Raw genomic sequence first — 24,821 nt, forward strand, 5'->3', positions numbered from 1 at the left:
CCATCTCACAAAACACACGCAATGACGCCGACTGCAGGAGGAAAGCCAAATCAGTGAACGTGTAAGCATCTCAGTGCTGGCAGTGGTCTCCACACGGGTGCGCCAGCACCCAGGGCTCCATCGGGGCAGGTCCATGTGGCTTCTCCTTGGGGATGTCTTGCAGTTAGTAAACCTTGCCAGCTGACCAGGGAACTGGCTAAGGCAGCTGCACGTTGGACTGACCATCAGAGAGCAAAAGACTCGAGAACTAGAAAGGCGAGGCTCACTGAGCCATTATCTCTCTGCCCTTCAATTAACCCCACATGTGTTTATCAGCCAGGTTGGCACCATAAACTAACTACCTCACAGACTGTTAAGAGCAACAGTGGACAGAGACTCATGACGGGGCAGTGCCTAGGATAGTGGTGGTTTAAGAGTGTCGGTTCAGGTTCAGACTGGGATGGCAAGTGGGGAAACTGGAAGGTATTTATGTAAAGATCTTTTGCCCAAGACCCTTCACTTTTACAGAAAGAGAGGTAACAACCACAAAGATGAGGCAATTTTCCTAAATTCAACTTCTAGGCAGCCCTCACATCCTGACTCTGTAATCCAGAGTTACTCTGAGCACCTTGTTTATTGTCTTTCAAAGCAGAAAGAACCTACTTCTAGCACAGAAGTGGCATACACAAAACATTAGGAAAGCCGACTCTGGGGCAGCATGAAGCGCTGCTGAGGGCAGAGAGGAACAGCGAGGTGATGGCATTCTCACAAGCTTTCCTTACCTTTTTCTTTTAAATAAATCATTTCATTGGGGGCTCTTACAATAATCCACACATCAACTGTATCAAGCACATTAATACATATGCTGCCATCATTTTCAAAATATTTTCTTTCTACTTAAGCCCTTGGTATCAGCTCCTCTTTTACCCCACCCTCCCACCCTAGTGAACCCTTGATAAACTACAAATTATTATTATTATTTTCATATCTTACACTAACCGCTGTGTCCCTTCACCCACGTTTCTGTTGTTCATCACTCTGGGTGGGGTAGGGGGGTTATATGTTGATCAATGCGATCTTTTCTCACATTCTCTCCTTCTCCCCCACGCACCCCCACCCTCATGTAAAAGGAAATAGAGGAAAGATCTAGGAGGCAAAAGACACTTATAGAGGTATAAATATAGGCATGTATATATGTAACTATACTAATATATAACGATAGGGATACAGGTCTATGTACATATATTTGTATGTTAAGTACCAAGGTAGCAGATGGACATTGGGCCTCTACTCAAATCCTCCCTCAACACAAGACTAACCTGCATTCTGTGATGCTTTCTTTTCCTTACCTTGTGGAAGAAGGCAGCACCTGTCAGCACCATGGACAGCTCACAGGAGTAGTTGGAGTTGTAGAGCCAGGACTGGTGAGGAATGTCCCACGCATGATACCGGCCTGGGAAACCCACAATGCGGTCCCGTGCTTCTCTCCACACCCTCAAAAGACACAAATAAACACACATCTTAATACAACGTGCTAGGATTACCACAGGCTCTGACAACCACAAAATAAACAAATAGGTACACATTCCGCTTCCTTAGCAAAGGCCTGTTCTTTACTCCTCTACTTTTCAGCAAGCAACACCTCTCCAACCTTTACCGGAAAAACAGGCCAAGAAAACACAGGAAGGAGCTAGTAAGTCAGGGGTCTCAGGTCAAGTATGTACAATAATCTACTAACAGGGTAAAAAGATGGACATTTCTCTTGATTTTGTATTTTATTTAATCTCTTAAAAAAATTTTAAATGGTCATGCTATATCTTACAGTAGGGCATGCATGTATTTCATGTACGTTCAATGCTTAACACGATCTACACCACAAGAGACTGTTCATTACAGCAGTAAAATACCTCGAGCGCTACCCCAAATGTTGAGTAATGCTAAGGGAGGAACCTGTAAGAAGTGGGCTTTGGGACCTAACAATGGAATGATCTCGCTAAATGCAAGAAATAAATGTGAAAATTCAACAAATTTCCAGCAAAAATGTTTATACCATCCTCAAACTTACAGACAAAACTCACTTACCAGAGTCAATTCTGACTCACAGAGACCCACCACATACAACACAGTAGAACTTAGAACCGCCCCTGTGGGTTTCCAAGACGGTAACTCTTTATAGGAGTCCAAAGGCTCATACTTAGCAGCCAATGTGGAACCACTCCAGCAAACAAATAAAACTGCCTCACCCTCCCCTGTGCCCACTCCCAGGGAGACCTCCAGCCCTACAGACACGCAACAGAACCCCATACAAAACGAAAGATGGCGCCCACCCCATCCATACCCCGCCTTTCAAATGAAGGCTGAATCTGCCCGAGAAACACCTGCATCACTTACATGAAGCTGATTCCTAACACAGCTGCTGTCCTTTCACAAGATCCCTCTCCTAAGAAAACTAATTCAGATCAATAGCTGAAAACCCACATCTCCTATCATAATAACACAGCCTCTGGATAGGCTTTCTGCCACCTCCTAACCAACTCCCCCCTCTATCCTATTTCATCTCACCAGTCTCCAAATCCCTGATACAAAAATCTATCACATTTCTGGGGCACATTTTGGCATTTATGGAATGTGTCGAATAGAATTACAAGATAATGGAATTTTGCCATGAACATTTTGGAGTCCCTTCATAAGTAGCAATGCCCAAATGTTTAATCAGTCCTCCTATAGATGCTCATTTCCTCAAATACCTATTATCTAACTCGTCAAGAAATACCAACAAAAGAGTGGGAAATGTTTCAGTCGCCTGATTTGGTTACTTATAAGTCATTAGAACAAATTGTTGTGTACAGTCAAGCCAAATGTCAACTCAGAGTGACCCCGCCAGAGTGTCAGAGGAGACCTGCCGGAGGTTTACCTCCGCCCGCCCGCTCTCATCACTGCAACAGCACAGCAGCAGCACAGCACCAGCCAGGCCTTTCTCCCACGGAGCCTGAGGGGCCAGGGTAGTTCACACCTCCTGCCTCTCCATTAGCAGCTGAATGCTGAACCACTGACCATCAGGGGACAGTATAATTAGCTATATGATTTCAAAAATGAATATCTAATTTGTTAAAAGGCTGTCAAAAATGAGATGATCTAACAAATACTAGGGGGGAAGTCAAAGTGGAAGAATTGGTAAGTAATAAACTCAAATTATAGGTATAAACTCAAGGCATAAAGTCCATTCCTAAAGAGATGAATCAAGAGTTTAGATAGTATGTTCTCATGGAGATTTAAAAGTTAGGTATCTAAAAATATAAAATAAATAATAATCAATCCTATCAACTTCCACATAAAACTACTGTACATAATTTAGTCAAACTTATGTTACTTGTCACTCTGCACCTTTAATGAATTAAGTCATTAAATGTACTGATGTTCTTATTACATGGCAGAAAAGGTCTCAGTTAATTTTACAGCTCAAACTTGAAAACAAAGTCGTTTTTCTGCACAGTTACAACTCCGACAAATAACTAAAGAGAATTTTTTTAATCAAGACTAAAGAATCTGAATCTAAAATGGCTCATCTTTTGTTAACATTTCACATTTAATAACTGTCTCCTTGAAACCGGTTCATTGACTCCACTTTCTTTGGCACATCACTTACCTCCTCATTTCCACATTAGCAAAGTCGGCTAAGTAAGAAATAGTAACTAGTGACAGCCCTTAAAGTCTGTCACTCAACCCAAGAGGCAAGCGAATTTTGGGAATGATGAGGGCAACAAATGTATAGATGTGCTTTACACAATTGATCTATGTATTGTGATGAATTTTATGAGCCCCCAATAAATTGATTTAAAAAATAAATAAAAAATAAAAGTACAAAAAAAAGTTACAAACGGTAAAAAAAAAAAAAGGCTGTCACTCAATCTTTTGTTTTAGTGTGTGAACCTGACGGAAGCCAAAGCCATTACTACTGCTTTATTTAAAACAAACGTTCTATTCTTTAAAATTTGGGTAATGGTTATAAATAATATCAGTCAATACATTAGGATATTATCAGATATCAAAGTAATATAGATCTTGGGGGGAAATGGGGAGTTGATAACAAAGAGTACAAAAAAGGAAATATTCTAAAACTGATTATGCAAATGATCAAACAACTCTTTTTAATATGACTGAACTAATGAATTGTATGATATGTGAATTACATCCCAATAAAACTGTTCAAAAAATACAAAAATAAATACGGACTCAACAACAAAATAAATACAAAGAAAAGTCTATTTTTTGACTGTTTAAAAATATATATATTGCAGCCAAGTCAATGCCAACTGGTGGCACTGAGAGCTGGGCCCCACAGAGCGCTTGCTGGTCCACCAGCAGGCTTTTCTTCTGAGCAACCTCTGAGAAGACGAACTCCAAACTGTCACTCACAAACAAGCCCGTTAACCATCTGTGCCACCCAGGGACTCCATGGTTGGTTTGGGGCTTTTTAGGATCTTTTTCAGTACCCTGTTTTTCCCTCTGCTTCATTAAGAATGAAGTCATGTGAAAATTCCATTTTAAAACATAAAATCAACTAATAATGGAAGAATGTACAGAAAGGTAGGTTAAGTTTTATCTTCTATCTAAAATACAATTTGCTTCATACATATTCTAACGTTTACAGTAACTTAAACAACTTCACTCATTGCTATAAAAAGCAATTTACAATTCACACCAAACTGTGTGCCTCTTACTGCATGCACTTACAAAAGGGAAGAGCAATGCACAAAACAAAATGTAACAATCAATTTTACCACACCTCAACCCCTTAACTATATACTATGCAAGACTTGGGCTTACTGGTAAACTAAGGGTATATCATCCCAGTCGTTTTCTAACAACCCATTCTGACATAGGCCAGTGTGTTCTATGAAAGAGATACAAGAAAACCTTATTTGTGTAAAAAGGGGGAGTACAGAACATCACATATGTATCTACATTTAGATACACACAGAATATTTCTAAAAAGATATTCAAGAAATATAAGGAGAAAAACTTTTCATTGAACTACTCATGTAACTATGCAGACTTAAATAAAATAGGACAGAGTTTTCACTTTTAAAAGTTTTCTCCATGACTTCTTGAGCAAATTCCCAGGTGAAGAAGAAAAGCCCACACACACATATCTGTGGGGGGGGGGGGGGGGGGGTTAGGGAGCACTGGTGGCACCTTGGAGAAAGCTGCTGGGGTCGCCAGCTGCTCTGCAGGAGAGATGAGGCCGTCTGCTCCCATCAGCTCTCCTCTGTGATGAGTTAGAACTGACCCCACGCAAGTGGGTGTGATTTAGGATTATGTGCTATTTTTCAAGTGTTTTTTTTTTTTAAGTTAACACAAAAAGATAGACCAACATGACTGCTGAATAAACAGCTCAGATTAATGTAGATAAATGACTGTTCCACTAAACACGTCACTTTAAATACAGCTTATAGTTGAAGTCATAGCTTTAAAATAATTTTATTAGTGACCTTTGGAAAAGAAAACTCATAGCAAAGCCATGAAAGTGCCTAAGAAAAGATGAGCAGATTCGGTTGTGGAACATGGATGTCTCAGATAACATGTACTTGGAACCAGCCAGAGAAACCTGTCATCCAGTACAATCTCAGATCTTCTGAGGATTACACTAGTTATCTAGGGATGCTACAAGGAGCCCTGGTTCTGTAGTGAGTGACATGTCAGTTGGGCTGGTAGCTGCAAGATCCAGTTTGAAACCACCAGCTGCTGCTCAGAAGATGAGACAACCCCCATAAAGATTTACAGCTTCTGCAATCCAAAGGAACAGCGCTATTCTATCCTTTAAGGTCACTATGAGTCTCTATGGCAGGAGGTTTGGGGTTCTCTTCTATATCTGTGCAGCTTCGTAAACACCATAGGCTCTGGTGGCATACTAGATTATGGATTGGGCTGCTAACTGCAAGGTCAGCAGCTTGAAACCACTAGCCACTCTGTGGGAGGGGTAAGCTACAAAGATTCTACTACTGTGGAGAATTATTTGGGGAAACCCACATGGGCAGTTTGACTCTGTCCTATAAAGTGGCTATGAGTTGGAATCAACTCAATGGTAGTGAGTTTTTGCTTATAACAAGTACTAAAAGTATGTGCCTTTAACAAAAAAAAATATTTTTACATTTTAAGAAGCTGGAGGTCCAAATTCAGGGCAGTTTCCAAAGAAAGGTTTTCTCTCTTTGTTGCCTCAAGGAAAAGGTCCTTGCCTCTTTTTACATTCTATTCTTGGACTCCTTGTTAAGCTTTGTGTGGCCTGGCATCTGTGTGTTTATAACACCCTTGCTTCCTTAATCTGCTCTTCTGTATCTAAAGGGATTTAAGACACACCCTCCACCATCAGTGCTTTATTCGAACCTTTAATGGAATTGTAAGGTGCTTTCAAGTCAGTTCCAACTCATAGAGACCCAATGTGCATGAGAACAAAATATCGCCTGGGCCTCTGCATCCTCACAATTAATTGTTCTTACATTCGAGCCTCTTGCAGTGACTGTGTCAATCCATCTTGTCCAGGATCTTCCTCTTGTTCGCTGCCCTTACTTTACCAAACATGATGTCCTTTTCTGATAACGCGTCCAAAGTATGTGAGATGTGAGACAAAGTGTCACCATCCTCAGTTTTAAGGAGCATTCTGGCTATACTTCTTCGTAGATTTGTTTGTTCTTTTGGCAGTCCATGGTACTTTCCATATTCAACAGCACCATTCAAACGCAATGATTCGTCTTTGGTCTTCCTCATTCACTCTCCAACTTTCACATGCATATGAGGCAAGTGAAAATACGATGGCTTGGGTCAGGTATACCTTAGTCCTCAAAGTAGCATCCTCGCTTTTCAACACTTTAAAGAGGTCTTCTGCAGCAGGCTTACCCAGTGTAATGTGTCATTTGATCTCTTAACTGCTGCTTCCACGAGCAATGATTATGGATCCAAACAAGACAAAATCCTTGACAACTTCAATCTTTTCTCCATTGATCATGCTACATATTGATCCAGCTGTGAGGATTTTGGTTTCTTTACATTGAGTTGGAGGCTGCAATATTCAATCTTCATGGGCAAGTGCTTCAAATTCTCCTCAGTTTCAGCAAGCAAGGTTGTATCATCTGCATATCACAGGATGTTGTTAATAGGCCTTCCTCCAATCCTTTTACAACATTATTTTTCATACAATCCAGCTTCTCAGATTATTTTCTCAGCATAGATATAGGGGGTAAGATTTGCACTGTGAGGGGGCTTCAATAAGTTTGTGGAAAAATTCCATTACCTTTCGATTCCATTTTTCATGAATCTGTTGAAGCGTTCTCATATTTTAGAGGGATACAAATCATATACGACAAAACATTTGAAGTACACGACTAACTGGTTATTAGTATAGCCACAGAGCTGTTTAGCCATCACCACTACCTAAATTCAAAATACTTCATCACTCCAAAAAGAAATCCCACATCTGTTACCTCCCACTCTTCTGTATGACCACTGACGAACTTATGTGTCTACGGCTTTGTCTCTTCTGACATTCCCTAACAGTGCAGTCCTATAACAAACGGCCTTTTGAATCTAACTTCTTTCATTGGATGTTTTCAAAAGCTCATCGGTAATGCCGCATATATCACCACACCGGCACCTTACTTATGGACTACTTTGTTATTCCAATATTTATGACAGTAGTCAAACAACCTACCATGGGACTCTTTTGCACACTAACAAAGGGATGTCTGGCAGTAACGAACACAGAGGTCTCAGGAAGTAAGAGTTACACTGGCTGGACCATAATTCGCAGTGGTTTGGTAGTTCCGTAATGAGGTAATGTGGAAGTTTGATAATGTCATAGTCAAGCTCCATCTAGTGATCTGATGGTCATCGTGCACTTTTGCATAATACTGATTCCTGCAAAACAACCTGGTCTCTGTAATCCAACAACGCGAAAAAGAGTGGGAATGTTTTGTTTCTTCTTATTGTAAAATCATAAAACACTTTCTGGACATGCCAGATTCTGTTCATCCATTTCCCAGTTCACAGACGTTTGGATTTGTTTAGACTTTTTTGAATCATTACATGGATTTTTGCCTTTCCTTAAAGCAAGTAGACATGAATGAGGATAAGTCAAGAAGAGGAACTAGTTCAGAGAGGCTCCCAATAACAAATCTGTAATGATTTGAGCATAAAAATTCATAGTATTATTAACTGTTTATAATGAATCTAGTTTTCAAAAACCCACACATTCATACACATTTTGAGATATAATGAAAATGGTAAGGGGAAAAAGTGAGTGGAGAGAGCTATTAACTATCATGATACAAAAGAAACATCTCTAAGTTTAAGCAAGTTTTCTTTTTTTCCTTCTCCTTTTTTCATCGCATCTAGCAATAAATTCTTGCTTCTGTAGTATACCTGATGGAGGTCAAAGGAAACGTGAGAAGTTGGGTGGGAAGAGGAGGAGCTGAAACTCAGAAATACCAGGAATGTAGCAACTTATTCCCCACAGGTGGATTAAGACAAAGCAAGAATGCTATGATTACTTTCACCTAAACCTAATAAACCTAAACCAAAAGGCCCCGTAGGCAGGGGTCCTCAAACTGCGGCCCGCCAGGTGTTTTGCCCACCCCCCCCTTTTTTTAAGTTCAAAAAAAGATATGTGCACTGTGCATAGGAATTTGTTCTTTTTTTTTTTTTAACTATAGTCCAGCCCTCCAATGGGTCTGAGGGACAGTGAACTGGCCCCCTGTTTAAAAAGTTTGAGGACCCCTGCCTTAGAGCTAGGGAGGTCAGGTTCACCTTGCGTGCATGGAATGAAAGCAAAGTAGTTCTCCAGATTTAATCTGCACAATCCCTCTACTGAAAACAAATCCCACATTTCTCAAATTATGTCTGGTGAAGAACAACTGAGTTCCCAAAATTTATTGTGAGTTAATAATTTCATCCAATGTAACAAAAAGGAATTGGATGGTTTCTCTAAGTATGACACCAGAGTACAAACAACAAAGAAGAGATTAATTGGACTTCATCAAAATTGAAAACGTTTATGCTTCAAAGGTTTCCATCAAGAAAATGAAAAGGCTATCCATAGCCTGTGTGAGGAACAGAAAGATTTCTCTTAAGTTGTCTCCCCAAAATATGTACCAAACTTAGCTGCTTGGTAATGACTGTTCTTTAGGCAGCGAAAGTGGGTCAGAGGTTATTCTCCCTAACATCAGCCATCTAGAGCGGCCAGACTGACTCACCCCAAATAGGGCCCATTCCTTTCAGTTATTGTTCCCTTGAAGCAGTGCCTATAGGCATGCCCGGGACCACTTTAAGATGACTAAGTTTAGGTTACTATCTTACCACACATGCCCCCCTATTCCCTCCTCTTACTATTGCACATTCACCCCTAGGTCATCCCCCTCCTATGGCTTGCATGCCTCCCAGGATAGTAACTGCCTGCTTTATTGTATGAGACACCAGAATGGTCAAACCTGTTCAAGGATGAATTGTATTGCTCCTCTCTATGATGCATGATGCTGTGATGTATCCCCCTAAAGTAATATGATACGTGGTTAGCAATAAATAAGGAGAGCTGCTTCCCAAGAGAGGCGACTCCCAAGAGGTGGCTGGCCGAGGGTGGCTGGCCAGAGGGTGGCTGGAGAAGGTGACTAAGGAGGATGAAGCAGCGGCTTCTTCCCTGACGGCTAAGCCCCCTCCACGAGGACCATCAAGCCGGGCTGAGGTGAGCAATGTTGCTATGTATCATGCCTGACTGTATTATTGTATTATCTCTCATGCTCTCGATGACTTTAATATAATGCTTATATATCTCAACTGTACAATTGTGCATTACTGAACCCAGAAGTAGTATTACTGAACTCGTAGGAGTAATCAGCGGGTGGGGGCTGGTTCCCTCACCCTCCCTATGCGTCAATTAATTTTTTTACTTAATACTACAAGCCTGGGGAAAAAATATTAGCTAATTAATGTATTTGATAAAGCCTTTGCCCCTAGAATTAAACAGAACTCTTAATCAAACAAAAAAAAAACCCCAGTCATCAAAGTTGATTCCAATTCAGAAACTATAGAACAGAGTACCAATGCTCTACAGGGTTTCTGAGGCTATAAAGCTTTAAAGGAACAGACCGCCTCATCTTTCTCCTGCAGAGCTGCTGTTAGGTATGAACCTTTGACCTTTTAGTTAGCAGCCAATGCTTAAACCACTGAGTCAGCAGGGCCCCTAAAGAACTTCACGCTGCCATCAAGTTAATCCTGACTCACAGCACCCTGCAGGACAGTAGAACTGCCCCTGTGAGTTTCCTAGACTATAAGTCTTCACAGGAGTAGAAAGCCTCATGTTTCTCCCACAGAACTCTTACAACTTAATAATTTAAAAGACATAAAAAGCATTTTTAAATGGACAAAAAATATAGTTCTCCAAAGAAGATACGCAAATGTCTAGTAAGCACATAAAAAGACACTTCATATCATTGGCCATCAGAGAAATACAAATCAAACCACAATGAGGCACCACTTCAACCAACTAGAATAGCTGTCTCACAAAGTTGTTGTTGTTGCCATTAGTTGCCATAAAGTTCATTCCGACCCACAGTCCCCTTAATGCACATCTTCTTTTTCACGAAACCCTCTGCTTCACCAAGCACGGTGTCCTTCTCCAGTTACTGGTCTCTCCTGACAACATGCCCAAAGTATGTAAGATGAAGTCTCCCTGCCCCAGCCTCTAAGGAGCACTCTGGCCGTACTTCTCCCAAGGCAGATCAGCTTGTATTTTTAGCACTCCACGGCATGCTCAGTGTTCCTCTCCAGCACAATTCAAATGCACAGATTCTTCTTCGGTCTTCATGATTCAATACCCAATTTTCACAGCAAAAATTAGATGCTAATAAACAGTGAGAGGATGTGGAGAAATTAGGACTCTCAACACAGATAGAAATAGCAATGATATAGATGCTTTAGAAAATAGTCTGCTAAAAAAAAAAAAGAAAATAGTCTGCCAGCTTCTCAAAATATTGAAACATTAATATGTGAATAAACTTATTTTTACTCTGAAGCACATAACCAACAGAATAAAAACATACACTCATACAAAAACTTATACACAAATGTTCATAATTGATTATTTATGACAGTGAAAAAAAGGAGAAACCATTCAAATGTCCATAATGGGTAAAAAAAATGTGGTATATATAATTCATTAGCAAGAAAAAGGGATGGAGTGCTGAAACATGCTACAACACAGGCCAACTTTGAAAACATTACCCTTTTTATGCAAATAATATTCATCCTAAATTTTTTGCAAGTTTCTGTAAAATAAATTATAGCACACTTATGAAAATATGGTAGTTGGCCAAAAAAAGTGATTTTTGTCATTTACATAAAACACAGTACACTCAGTGAAACACATAAAAAGTCACATGGTATACAATTCCATTCAGGTAAAATGTCCAGCCAGAAGAAGCAGTTGTAGAGATAGGAAGTAGAATTGTGATTGCCCAGGCTTGAGAGGTTGGGGAGCAATACGGAGATGAGTCCACAAAGTACAGGATTTCTCTCAGGGCGAAGAAAAGATTCTCAAATTGATTAAGCTGTGCTGAACTGTGAATATACTAAAAACCTATTAATGGATGAATTCTACATTTTGTGAACCCTACTCCCACTAAAACTGTTACAGAGAAAATGAGCACACACTTGAAAGTCATGGTAAATGTCAAATTGCTTTAAAAGTTTCTAAATACTCTCTCAATTTTGTACTTACCGTACCTTCCAGAGGACAGGTAACCACTGCCTATGGGCCAGCACAGCAGTCCATGGGACACGGGGAAGCCCTGGGCTCCTCCATTCTCTGAACGGGACATGCCTCCTCAAGCAGGACAGTTACACCCTAGCAAGAACTACTAAGATCCAAGGATACCATAAAATCTACGAGGTGAAGTGGAAGTCCTGGAGTTGTACAAGCCTGCCACTGACTTTCTAGCTCCATGGCTTTGTTCTCTTGGCTCTCAACATCCTCCCACATAAAACAGAAAAGGCTACCGACACCATCAAGTGTGAAAAGGATTCGATGAGATCAATTAGGCAAAAGTGTTCAGCGAGTCCCTGGCATATACTATGGGTTCAACATCATCATCAGTACCTCCTCCTCCACTTCCTTTTGGATCTTTCCTTCTTCATCTTTCCCCAAGTCTTGGGGTCTCAGGATTTTGACAATATGCTATTGCCCCAACAGTTAGCAACATGCTGCTTCTGCCTGCCAGGAGGTATACCTCCTTCTACTAACAAACCCTCAACTTTCCTCTCCCCTATTCCCAGGCCACATGATGTGTGCTTTAAGGATGACCTACCCCCTGCTCGAGGAGCAGGACAATATCCCTTTCTAGATAGTCATAATTTTATGTCCCGGGTGGCCTCACCTGGAGAGTCTACAGGAAAACGGAGTCAACAGAAAACCACAAAATAGGGAAACGAAGCCCTTCCACCTCAATTCAGACCTTGGTCTGGCTCTGCCAAGTGACCAGTGAGCCCTACGACACCTCTGTGGTTTTCTCCATGACTGTCTCAGTCACGGGATTCATTTGGAGTTAGTTTTCTGTTACTTGCAAACTTGTGTTTCTAGATGGCAAATCAGGCCCTCACCGGAAGCCAAACATGATTTCATCGTGGCGGAGGTGAGCGTCATCATCAATAGACAAGATGGCCTCGGTCTCAATTTCATTCCAGGGCAAGAATCGGTTGTTCAAGCTGTTCTTCTCAGTACGGACCACCTGTAACGAGGGAGCAGGCAGAGAGAAAAACAGTGAAAACCAGTGCTGCAAACAGAATGCAGAATCAGACAGCCTCGGGGCCGGGGTCGATGGAGACGGTAGCTAGATTCACTAGAATCATTGTGTCTGATTGTAAGCTCTGGTTTCTGTGTTCCAAGAATAAAAACTGGCTTTATCATTCTACACGTGCGTAAGGATATCACATTTAGGCTTCACTCATTTGTTAGCTATGCTAACGCTGAGGAATATCTTACACACTGTGCTGACCACATTCCAGGGAAATTTTTATTTTCCCAATAGAACACACGGTGGCAGAGCAGGCTGAGATTAACATTCCCAGGGGCAGAATCCCCCAGCTCACAGTGCCTGGGCATTAACTTTAAAGCAGACAGAGAAACCCCTCAGGTACCCTTTCTGGTTTTTGTTTTGTTTTTTATGCCAAAATAAGTAGCACTGCCCATCCAATGGAGCGTAATTTTTTCATTTCTGCAACTCCCACTTACGACTGCTGACTTGATATACAAAAGATGTCTTTTTTCCTTTTCAAGGTGTAGTCTATTCAGTAAAACAAAAAATCTGTGTTCAGGACAAATCCCAATTTAAAGAGCCTCTAGCCAAAATGGTCCCTAGATGCAAAACAATCGAATACCAAAGCAAAACCAAACCCCCCTGCCGAGGTCAGAGCAGAACTGCTCCATAGAGCTGGGCAGGCAGAGAGCCACCGCTCTCCCACAGAGCAGCTGGTGGAGAGAAGCCCAAGGCAAAAAGAAAAATCACTGAAACCATTGTTTGTTTACCAATAATAGGAGGCAGCTTTGTTACTCACCTTGCCCCCTTAATACTCAAATGAGAACCAGCAGTCACTTTATAGCTCATTTTATTGTTATCATATCTCATCTGGTTAATCTAGCTAATGAGAACTCATCAATATATTCATAAAAGCCCCAAACAGACCCTCTTTAGAAATCATTTCTTTTAGAAACGTCTTTCAATGTAATCTTCTACTTTTATCTGACCTCTACTTAGAAAAATGAATGTAATTATATGAAGTGTCTGAAGTTTACGAATGGCTCCAAAAGTACTCCATGTCCTCACTAGTACTGTCTGTTCTGCTTAAAATAGCCATTCCTCCAACTCTGCTGCCAACTCTAATCTTTCCCTTCAAGACCCCACCCCCCACCCGAGTGCCTCCCTCTGCATTCCACCTGGAATGGATGAAATCCCTTCTGCTATGTTCTTAAAGCAAAGTCCTCCTATTTCCACAAAGCACTTAGCAGCCAATATCCTCAAAGCTGGAAGGGACTGAAGAGCGGCTGCTCCAACTCTCACTGGGCAGAGACAAAGTGAGGCCCAGAACAGCCGCGGAACGATCCTATTCGTTGGCAAGCGGCAGTCAGAACTCTACCTCAGACCCCGAGTCCAAATCCAGTCTTTTTGCTGGTAGACTTCTGTGAACTTTATGAATCTCATCAAACCAAAGCCACCATCCTTTGGGAAATGCATTACTTATTTGTATGAAGGGAAGATACTGCCCAGAAAGCCAGCATGGGATACACTTTATCCCTGAAAAGGTTTACTTTTATTAAAGATGTGTCTTAGATGTCAAAGAAGCTCCTATCCATTCAAGACGAGAAGAATCTGTAATAAATATGCTACTACAGATGACAGATAACAGAAGTCAAGTCATGGACAAAAGAAATCCATATTGCCTTGCAGCAAGTTTGATCCATATTAAAACCCCCACATTAGTAGTCCAGGGTGTCCCAGGCTCTCCAGAGTCGGCCAGGGAACACAATTAAAGAGGAAGCAAAGTGGGAAATTAGCAAGTACCATACTTTTTTTAATGGCTGGATGAAATGGGAGAGTGGCCAGAAGTAGCAAGCGTCAAATGCCAAGCTCCAGTATGGTAAATGTCCTTCAATCGTAAGACACATCTGAATTTCAGAAATGATGTGCAATAATGTACACTTATTACTCCTCAGACAATAGAGGAGGACAACAAAATAATGAGGGAAGATGGCGAAGACACTAGGAGGAATGGGAGAGTTAAAAGCAACAGAGGCAAATACCGTGACACACACAATCCTGCGGTAATGATAATCTGCCTGTGGAGGCTGAGTGGCTATGGCACAGAGGGTAGGATTGTATCCACAAGTACATACAGGTTTCTTTTTCTAAGCTGCAAATATACCCTTGAATGTATTGGAGCAGCCAGAGGGAAAAATTATGAAAACTTTGTAGGCATAACCAAACACCCCGAGGGCATGAGTTACTGGGTCTGTGGACTTAGGATCATGGTCTTAGGAGACCATCAAGGTCAGCTGATGTTCTACAATGTTCTACATCCGTAGCGACTGGGGTCTTGTGAGCAGCCATGTTAAATGCAACTATTGGTTTCTCCCTATCCAGTGCAAACAAAAATGAATAAAATAACAAACACATGGAAACAAACAGTCCAAAGGACTAATGATCTTCAAGAACCTCAGCCACCTAGACCCTGGGCCCAGAAGAGCTAGATGGGGCCCAGAAGAGCTAGATGGTGCCCAGCTACCACTTACTAACTACTCTGAAAGGAAGCAATGAGAAGGTCTTGGGTGGAGTGAAAGGGAAATGTGAACCGAACTCAAGATTATATAAAAAAAGATCAGGTTTACTAGATAAGGGATTGGTGGAACCCCTGAGCCTGTGGCCTGTAGTCACCTAAACTCACTTCCAGGACTTAATTTTCAGCAAAATCATAGACAGGTATATAAAGAGAACAATAAGACTAGAAAGGTACCCATTTCAAAGGGTCAAACATTTGAGATATAAGGAACAATGCTCAAAAGGGTTAAGGAAGAGGGAGGAATTCAAATGGAAAACACAGAGGGGAATTGGGGTAAATGATGTTACACTGTAGGAACTGCAATCAATAAAATGAAAACAATGGGCATAAGGTATTGGATGAAAAATCAGTCTACTATGCAAACCTTCACCCAAATTCACAACAAAAAGTTTTTTTTAAAAAGCATTGGTTCTTAACTGGGAAAAGCTCAAAAACACAGAAAATAAAACACGGCAAATATTTTATCTAGAAATACTTCTGTTTGCCACAATCTGGGGGAGGAGGTTAGTGATTATCTAGTTGGTGCAAACACCTGACAAGACATAAGCCAGCCCCCACAACAATGAGTTATCTGTTCCAAAGTATCACTGGGGGCTCCAGTGAGATACTCCGATTGAGAGACAATCGCCAGTAAAGCTAACAGCACTTCGAGGAGTAACTGTAGTTTGTAATCTCAGGAAAGCCACTTTCTCCACAACAACACAAAGGAAATTCAGTCCTTATACACTTGGCACATAAAAATTGTTAAGAGGGAAGAAAATACAGTAAAGGCATTCTTCGACCAGTTTTGCTTTAAAGATATAAGTAGACAAAAGCTCAGCAAACCAGCTGTTATGCATTCTGGCATGGAAATCAGAAAAACAGAGACTCATACATTCCTAAATGCAGACGCACCATCAACAGTGACCTCTAAGAGTTTGAAAAATGGAAGATCAAACTTAAAAGAAATGACTCAACCAGCAGTAGTATGTCATCTTCACGAAAGATTTGCATTTTGGTTCATGCTCGCTTTGCTATTAAATACAATGTCCCCAGCCTCCTCTAAACCAGCGGTTCTCAACCTGTAGCTCGCGATACCTTTGGGGGTTGAACAACCCTTTCACAGGGGTGGCCTAAGACCATCAGAAACACATATTCCTGATGGTCTTAGGAACCAAGACACCGCTCCTCTATCCATCTCCAAGCGGGTCTGCCCACATGCAGATACACCCACATACAAGTAGCTGATGTGAAGACTGTTACCCATACCACACCATGCTGCAAGACAAAATTTCATTCATTGGTAACTGGAAATAAATACTTCACAATATATAATTACATGTTTTGTGATTAATCACTATGCTTCAATTATGTTCAATTTGTAACAATAAAAATACATCCTGCATATCAGATATTTACATTGATTCATAACAGTAGTAAAATTACAGTTATGAAGTAGCAACAAAAATGTTATGGTTGGGGGTCACCCCAACATGAGGAACTGTGTTAGAGGGTCATTGCATTAGGAAGGCTGAGAACCACTGCTCTAAACCAAACCGAACCCACGGCCATTGAGTCATCAAATCTCATGGTGACAGAGTGGACGCGTTATACAGAGCTGCCAAGGCTGTACATGGGAGCAAACAGCCTTATCTTTCTCCCGTAGAGCTCTGGTGGGTTTGAAGCACCAATCTTGTGGTTAACAGCCCAACACCCAACACGTAACTACTACACCACCAGGGCTCTTGCTTCAGGCTACTATCCCAAACCCAAACTCATTGCCGTTGAGTCCATTCTGACTCATAAAGGCCTGATAGAACAGAGCAGAATTCTACCGTGGGTTTGTGAGACTGCAACTCTTTACACAGGTCAAAAGCCCCATCTTTCTCCTGTGGAGCAACTGGGAGTCTTGAACTGCTGACCTTACGGTTAGCAGCCCAACTCGTAACCACTATACCACCAGGGCTTCCCCATATTAATATAAACCAAAAACCAAACTCAATGTCATTGAGTCAACAGACTCATAGCAACCCCCTGTAGGTTTCCAAGACTGTAACTGCTGACAGAAGTAGAAAGCCCAGTCATTCTCCCAAGGAGCTAGTGGTGGTTTTGAACTGCCAACCATCCGGATCACAGCCCAATGTATTAACCACTGCACCCCCACCGGGCTCCTCATGTTACTATGGAATTCTGCAATTAGAGGTTTCTTATTAAACCTTGGTAACTGCTGAATATTGGGGTTTACCTTTAAGTTATTAATTTTGCTATGATATGGCACTGACCAATGTGTAAAGCATGTCCCTGGCATATAGTAAATGTTCAACTAATGTTTAATAATGAATAAATGAATAGGTTATAAGAATTGATTTAGCCCTATCCATTGTATGTAATATAAAAACTTGAAAAGTGTATCAAAACTATGATAAACACTCAATGTATTTAATAATATTACAGGATGATAACTAGAGAGGGCACGGGCAAAACCTTAGTATTTAATTGAGTTTTCCCTAGCAAAAAATCCATTAAATTTACAACAATTCAAACAGCAGCAATACTTACATCAAGCCATCACAAAGGTTAAGAAAGGTAAATAGCAACAAACTTTAGTCCTCTACCACCCTTTCCTGTCATTCATGAAGTAAACCTATCCCCAGGTTCAGGAAGCTAGAAAAGGCCAGGGCATACATGCGATGGTGCAAGTAAACTGGAGCCTGGGGTAACTGGGCAGTGTGTGCAACAGAGTTGAAGAGAAAGAGCTTAAAACGTTGTGATTACTCAAGAAACTCATTCTGTCTATAAATTTCAAGTGATAGGGGCAAGAAGTTAGGAAATGCAAAAAAGAGAAAAAATATGGTCTTCCAGTGCGATTTTAAAAGTGGGTCTAAAGTAATGTAAGAGTATTTATTTAGTATCCGCTTTAACTTGTGAGGCAAATCTGTTCTAACTTAGGTGCACATCGACTGTGGTCCAGCATTCCGAGGCTTACTTCTAATGTATTAATTTACTTGGGTGATGTGAAATAATTTTGTTTGATTCCTTTATTTTAACTAGTAAAAACAAAACAAACAAAAAAAAAGAGAAAGACATTAAATGTTTTGCTGCAATTAATAAATCATTTATCTCTGACTACTGAATTATGTACCTCCTAAAAAAATATGTTGAAGTTTAAAGTACTCTACTTATGAAATTGGTCTTTTGGGGAAAAGAGTCTTTGCAGATACTACGATCAGTTACCATGAGGTCATACTGGATATGGTAGGCCCTCACCCCATACATGTAGTATCCTCTTGAAAAGACTCACAGAGGACTGCTAAATGAGGGACTTCAAGAAGTTCATGGGAAAAATGCCATGAATACATATACTGTTATAACTACATTTATTGTCTTGAATGGTGCTGAAAATATGAACATTAAAGGTGCTTTTGGTGAACATGGACATGAGGAACATGCTACAGAACAATGGAGAAAAGGTCATCTTTGTGATGTGCCAAAGAAGGCGATGTCATTATCAGCAAGAACCAGAAATGGAGTATGTCCTCCGAACGCCCAAAATCCCTCCACGGTGAAGCTCCCTGGATGCAGAAGACCGTCATGACACGAGCGGGGCAGCAGCAGAACCAGGGAGCCAGAGCAGGAGCGAACGGTCAAACTCCCCAGCCCAGAGAGAAAGTAAAATGAGTGCTTTAGGGCAGGAGGCTGGCTTGTGCAGTGGTGTGCCTCTGGGCATTTCTTGGGGGCAGGTAGGCTTGCTGACTGATGGTACACACAAAACCAAAATACTTGATGGCAGTCCAATTCCAGTTGTCCTCATTACCACTGATGCTGAAGCTGGAGCTGCTAGTGGAGGCCAGAGAAACTGACAGCGGCAGCAGCAACAGGATCAGCGCCAAGATGTGCCCTGCCCCACTGCTGTTCTGGCAGCTTGAGAAGAGCAGCCCAGTGCCAACACCATACCACGCCCGAGGACCCATGCCCAGCGCCATGTCCTCTGCCTCACCTGGCAGTTTCCCACTCGTGGTCCAGTGCTGCAAGAGTATGGGTTTTGAGTCTTTGAAACCATTAAGGAGAACTAATAATAAAGTGAGAGATGAGTTCCCTTAAAAAAAAATAAAAAGTATGAAGCCATGGGCACATATGTGATCCAAGAATGTCCAAATGGACAGAACTAACTCTCCAGAAAAGGAGCCCTAGTGGCAGAGTGGTTAAGTACTTGGCTACTAAAATACAAAGTCACCAGCCACCCCAGGAGAGAAAGATGTGGCAGTCTGCTTCTGTAAGATTTCAGCCTGGACACCCGATGGGGCAGCTCTCTGCCCTACCGCGCCTCAGCAAGTCAGATGGAGTCGATTGGAGAGCAACAAGTAAGCCCCACCACTGTTGTTATTGTGAGTCACTCGATTTATGGCACCTTGCTACAGCAGTCCTAGGAAATGAAAACAAAGACTTTTCAGCAAATGCTTTAAGTTTCTAAAATGTTTGCTATTCATTTCTGTGGTCTGGTACCTTTCTGTGATATAATTCGCCTTTACAGCCATTTACCCCATCTAGAACAGAAGCAAGAGCCACAGCTATAGCTACTGAGTTAAATCTTGTCAGAGAAAAGCAAAAACATCAGATAGCACAAAATCTTGGACACCTGTGGACCTCCATGACCTAGAAAGGTTTTTCTTATGAGCTGTGCCTATAAACTACAATTTAGGAAAATTTTTAAAACTCTAATTCATTCAAGTAATATCTCAATACAAGATACAGTACAGGGAACACAGATAAAAAAAATCCTGTGTTTAAACTTCTTAAAGACTGAGCCTTTAGGATTAGCTCTACTCTTGCCGGCGGCCTAGTCACAAGAGGCAAGGCCTTTAACATCCCGAGGGGCAGAGTCCCAAGGCTGAATATTAACGACACCCCCAGTTCACCACCACAACCCCTCACTACTCTCCCAGCCTTTCCTCTTTGTCCCTACGTACTGCTGGGGAATAGGAAAATAAATCCTTTAGCAGGAAGTGGAAGTCTGCAAAAGACAGAGGCCTTTCTGTTCAATTCTAATAGCATGGGCTGGAAGGGAAAACAAAGGCCAGTGAAAAACAATCTCATTTCTCTACGTTTTTCATTTGGAAAAAACGGTGCTTTCTGACCTTACCCCTCACACAGAGACCTTGGAATCTATTAGTAATGTGTGATATGCTTCTTCTCTGAACTCGCCACCTCCACAACTCCAGTCCAAACCACTCTGGTCTCTAACCTGAACAACTGTTAATAGCCTTTTAACGATCTCCATGCGTTCCCTAGAGCCCCACACATGCCATGTCACTTTCCTGTTCAACCTTCTAATCTTAGGCTTCCTAACCCACTTAGAATAAAATCTCAACTCTTATCCTGGCACCACACATCCTAATCCCCACATTTCCTGGGCTCTGCCATCTTCTCCGCCTCCTTTAAAATTCCCCCACTCCATCACTGCACCCCAGTAACATGGGCTGTTCTTCTCAGCATGAGAACATGACCAGACTTCTTGCACTTGCCATTCTCTTCAGATTCCTCTAGAATTTACATGGCCCATTCTCTCACTTCACTCCACTTTGACTCAAATGTCAGTTCTTCTATCAGGTTTTCCCAATACCTTGCCCAAACCACAGAAGGCTTCATTAACGCTATTGCACCTAATATTATTTTCCAAAACAAGGAAGATGAGGAAACTGTGCTAACTGGTCAGAATAAAGTAGGAACTCTAACCAAAGCATTAAGTGGGGCTACATATAAAAAATGTCACCAACTAGAGGTTTCTGCTTCCAGTTTGGCCAAGTAAGTTCCTGTTTGACTCAATCCCCCTGCATAAGGTAACTATAAACTCTCAACAAAACACCAAAAATGCAATTATCTGAAGACATCAGAGCGTGAACAAAAGATGGCAGGTAATGAAGGGGCGCTGACGAATCATGGAGGGTAGCTAGCGCTCTCAGACAAAACTCAGTCTCTTTCTGGCCTGAAGAGCCGGAGGGTGGAGTTAGAGACAACCACAGCCCTTGGAAAGTAAGGAGGAAACTTCAGAGAGAAGAGCCCCAAAGGCGGAGGATCTAAATTCTATGTACGTACTATACAGCCGCAGGCCTACTACTGACCACGCATGCTTGCAGCAGTCTCCAAGCAGATCAGCTTCCGATTAAAGAATCTAACACTTAAATGAGTTACCACTCCAGAAACTGAGGTTTCAGTTTGAATCAAGGGAAAGTAACAGCCTGCTAAACAAAAACAGCAATACTCATTAGACAACTAATATAAAAGTGGGAGCTTACCATGTAGGATCTAATATAAAACTGTTTGATACATAAATAATCAGGAAAAGTATTGGTGAGTCCTCAAGGAAAAAGAAAATTAGTCAAGATAAATCCTCAGTATCTCCCATGTTGGAATTAGCAGATAAAGAAGCGTAAGTATATGCTCCGAATAGATAGAGAAGAATCTCGTGGAAAACAAGCTATTTTTTAACACCAAATAAAAACTCTAGAACTGGAAACTAATCTTCAATTAATAAATCACTGGTAGGCTTGTCAGTGGAATGACGATAACACAGAAGTACATGAACTTGGCAGCGCAATAAAAATTACCCTAATTGAAGAAGAGGAAAAAAGGGAGTTTTGGGTGGAAAGAACAAAGGCTAAGAAAGCCATGGTCTCTAAAGACCTGTGAACCTATCCCATGGTTGGGTAGGTCTGTATCTGAGTGGGAAAGCTGCTCGGAGGCTTGTAATAGATAGTTTGCACCACTACACCATGGACACTCTATCCTGAGCCCTCTCTCCCTGATTCTGCGGCAGTACTGGCTCTCTGCCCCAAAGGTCAGCAATTTCAACTGCTACCCACAGCAATGCCTTTCTTAAATAGAAAATAGTCAGAATATTTAGGGGACAAAACAAGATTCTCCAGCTTAAATCTGTTCTTTTTTAGAAGAACTAGAGGGGGAGGAAAACCTGTATTTCTTGTATGCCAAAGCAACTCAGAATGGGTCCCATTGGGAACGTTTCTGGCACTTTTCAGCAAGGCACCGTCCTATTTCAGTGGGCTGCCCTGTAATCAACGAAGACTACTCCTCCCAATAAAGCGACATTAGCTCTGGTCAACTGTCTGCTGAATTTCAAACATTGTTAGCCTAGGTGCAGCAACTCTCTCTACGTCTCTATAAAATGCAAAGAAAACTAAGAAGAATGGAATGGCTGTTTTATTATTCTACTATGTAAACAATATGGATCGCTGACAGAACAAATTCTTCTTTAAAAAATTTAATGACACCCATAAAACTGTAATTGAGAATGGAAAAAAAAATTATTTAGTAGTCTATAAAGCTTCCCCATTTATAACATTTTCTTAACACATGATACATTTTGTGCTCAAAAATCCTGAGAATACCCTCAGACTGCAGGTTCAATAAATAAAATACAGAGACATCGGCAGCAATCAGGAAAAAAATAAACCAATGTAGTTAGGTACTTTGTACAACAGAGTGGGTGGGACCAGCTATAAGATAACGAGAACAGCAGAGAATACAGAAAGCCTTTCTAAGTGTCCGTAAAAGTAGTTTAAATGTAGTTCAGCACAGGACTTCGTTTCATTCTGTTGGACACGGGTTTGCTGAGAGTCCTCATCGATTTGACAGCACCTAACCACAACAAAGAAGTTCAAATCCTCAACAAAGGTAGTTCAAACTCCATAACCAGAGGAAGGAAGTGGTAGACACTCATCAATATATACAATACTAAAAAAAACAAACTCAGAGTTAATTTGAACATATGATGACAGAGTTGAACTGCCCCATAGGGATTCAAGGCTATAAATCTTTAAGGAAGCCAACACCTTTCTCCCACAGAGTGGCTGCTAGGGTTGAACAGCCAGTTTTCTGATTAGCAGCCAACCACTTAATCATTGCGTCATCACACCAAATGCTAAACCCACTGCCATCAAGTGAATTCTGACTCATATAGCAACCCCATACGATAGTGCAGAACTGCCCCTGTGAGTTCCGAAGCAGTAACTTTTTAGGTGAACCTTGTCTCTCTCCCACAGAGTGGCTGGTGAGTTAAAACTGCTGACCGTATGGCTAGCACCCCAAAGCATTATCCCTTCGCCACCAGGGCTCCTACAGCGTGACAAGGGCTCTCTAATGTACACATCATTTAATCACATATTGACTATCATCTCCTTTGATATACAGAAGGTTTCAAATAATTAATTAATGAGTACTTTTCTAGACTGTGTACTTATATCATCTAAGATATATTTTTAATTATTAAGATTTTTTAAGCTCAAAGAAAGTAACTTACCAAAGTTCACAAAACAGCTATTTAAACCTATGTCTGTATCACTCCAAAACTCACTTTTTCCTCCAGATTATGCTGCCTTAGAAAATATTTCACACTATTTTCTGGTGAAACAAATCTCTGAAAAACTACACTAGTCCAAACATTCCTCTTTTAGATAATCTTCCCTGAAAACTATAGTAATATTTTTACGCAAGCTCCTAGCAATAGCATTCTTTGGGATTTTTTTCTGTGAATTACTCACACTGCCAGGTAAATACCGTATATGCTTATGGATAAGCCGAGTTTTTCAGCACATTTTTAATGTAGTTTTTGTGGTAAAATTATGTGCTTTGGCTGCTATTTGGGTTGGCTTATACTCGAGTATCTACAGTAAGTGGCTGTTTGCTTAAGACTTACTCTAACACCTCTCAGGAAAGAAGGGGTAATGGATCTCCTTCAAGCTGCCAAATTACATTCAGCAAGTAGATAAAGTGCTAGGAACTGTTTTATCATGTATACTTGGTTATTATTCTTAGTATAAAATACAGCATCCTAACCAGCACAGGAGACTCAAGATTCTAGAAGAGGTGGTTAAGGATTTCCAACTTCCACATGTTAAACTCTCATTCCATTCTTCCAAAATAAGTCTGTTGGCTGGGAAATGACACGTCGTCGTTGTAAATCCCTTAACAAAAAAACCCACTGAGTCTACTACTTCAACTCCTAACAACCACATGGGGCAGGGTCGAACTGCCCCTGTGGGCCTCCGAGACTGTGACTCCCGACAGGAGTAGAAGGCATCGTCTTTCTCCTGCAGGGCAGAGGGTGGTTCTGAAGCCACCTTACCATTCACTGCGCCACCAGGGATCCTTAGGGGATATTAAAACTGCCGCTTCTAGAATGAGACATACGAAAATCCACCACTGCCAATGCTGACCTTAATGTTGGGCAAATTAATTAACCTAAGCCTATTCACATATGTAAAATGAAGACGTAGTCATTTATAATGTTTATTATTTTTCCTGGCTAAAAAGTGCTTCATAAATCATAGTTTTATCATCAACATCTTGCTAAGACATTGAAAACATCTACAGGATAACTAAAGGAATTAGTAAACGTCATGGGTCCAACACATATTATAGCTGTGGAAGGCTTTCTGAAAGTTAAAACTAGCAAGAAACATAAGAAACAAAAC

At 41.1% G+C, this 24,821-nt stretch overlaps 1 protein-coding gene across 3 annotated transcripts in view; it reads right to left on the bottom strand.

Moving 5' to 3' along the window:
* EXTL3 (exostosin like glycosyltransferase 3) overlaps positions 1–24,821 on the bottom strand; it is a 171,224-nt gene that overhangs the window by 13,387 nt on the left and 133,016 nt on the right. For all 3 annotated transcript variants that reach the window (XM_045286613.1, XM_045286612.1, XM_004707627.3), the window contains exons 4-5: positions 12,622–12,749; positions 1,329–1,473 (exon numbers count right to left, since the gene is read on the bottom strand). In XM_045286613.1, the coding sequence (XP_045142548.1) occupies positions 1,329–1,473; positions 12,622–12,749 (273 nt within the window). The remainder of the gene's footprint in view (positions 1–1,328; positions 1,474–12,621; positions 12,750–24,821) is intronic.

This window comes from Echinops telfairi, unplaced genomic scaffold, assembly GCF_000313985.2.
Source record: "Echinops telfairi isolate 266 unplaced genomic scaffold, ASM31398v2 ScPeMD7_9;HRSCAF=40, whole genome shotgun sequence".
NCBI lineage: Eukaryota > Metazoa > Chordata > Mammalia > Afrosoricida > Tenrecidae > Echinops > Echinops telfairi.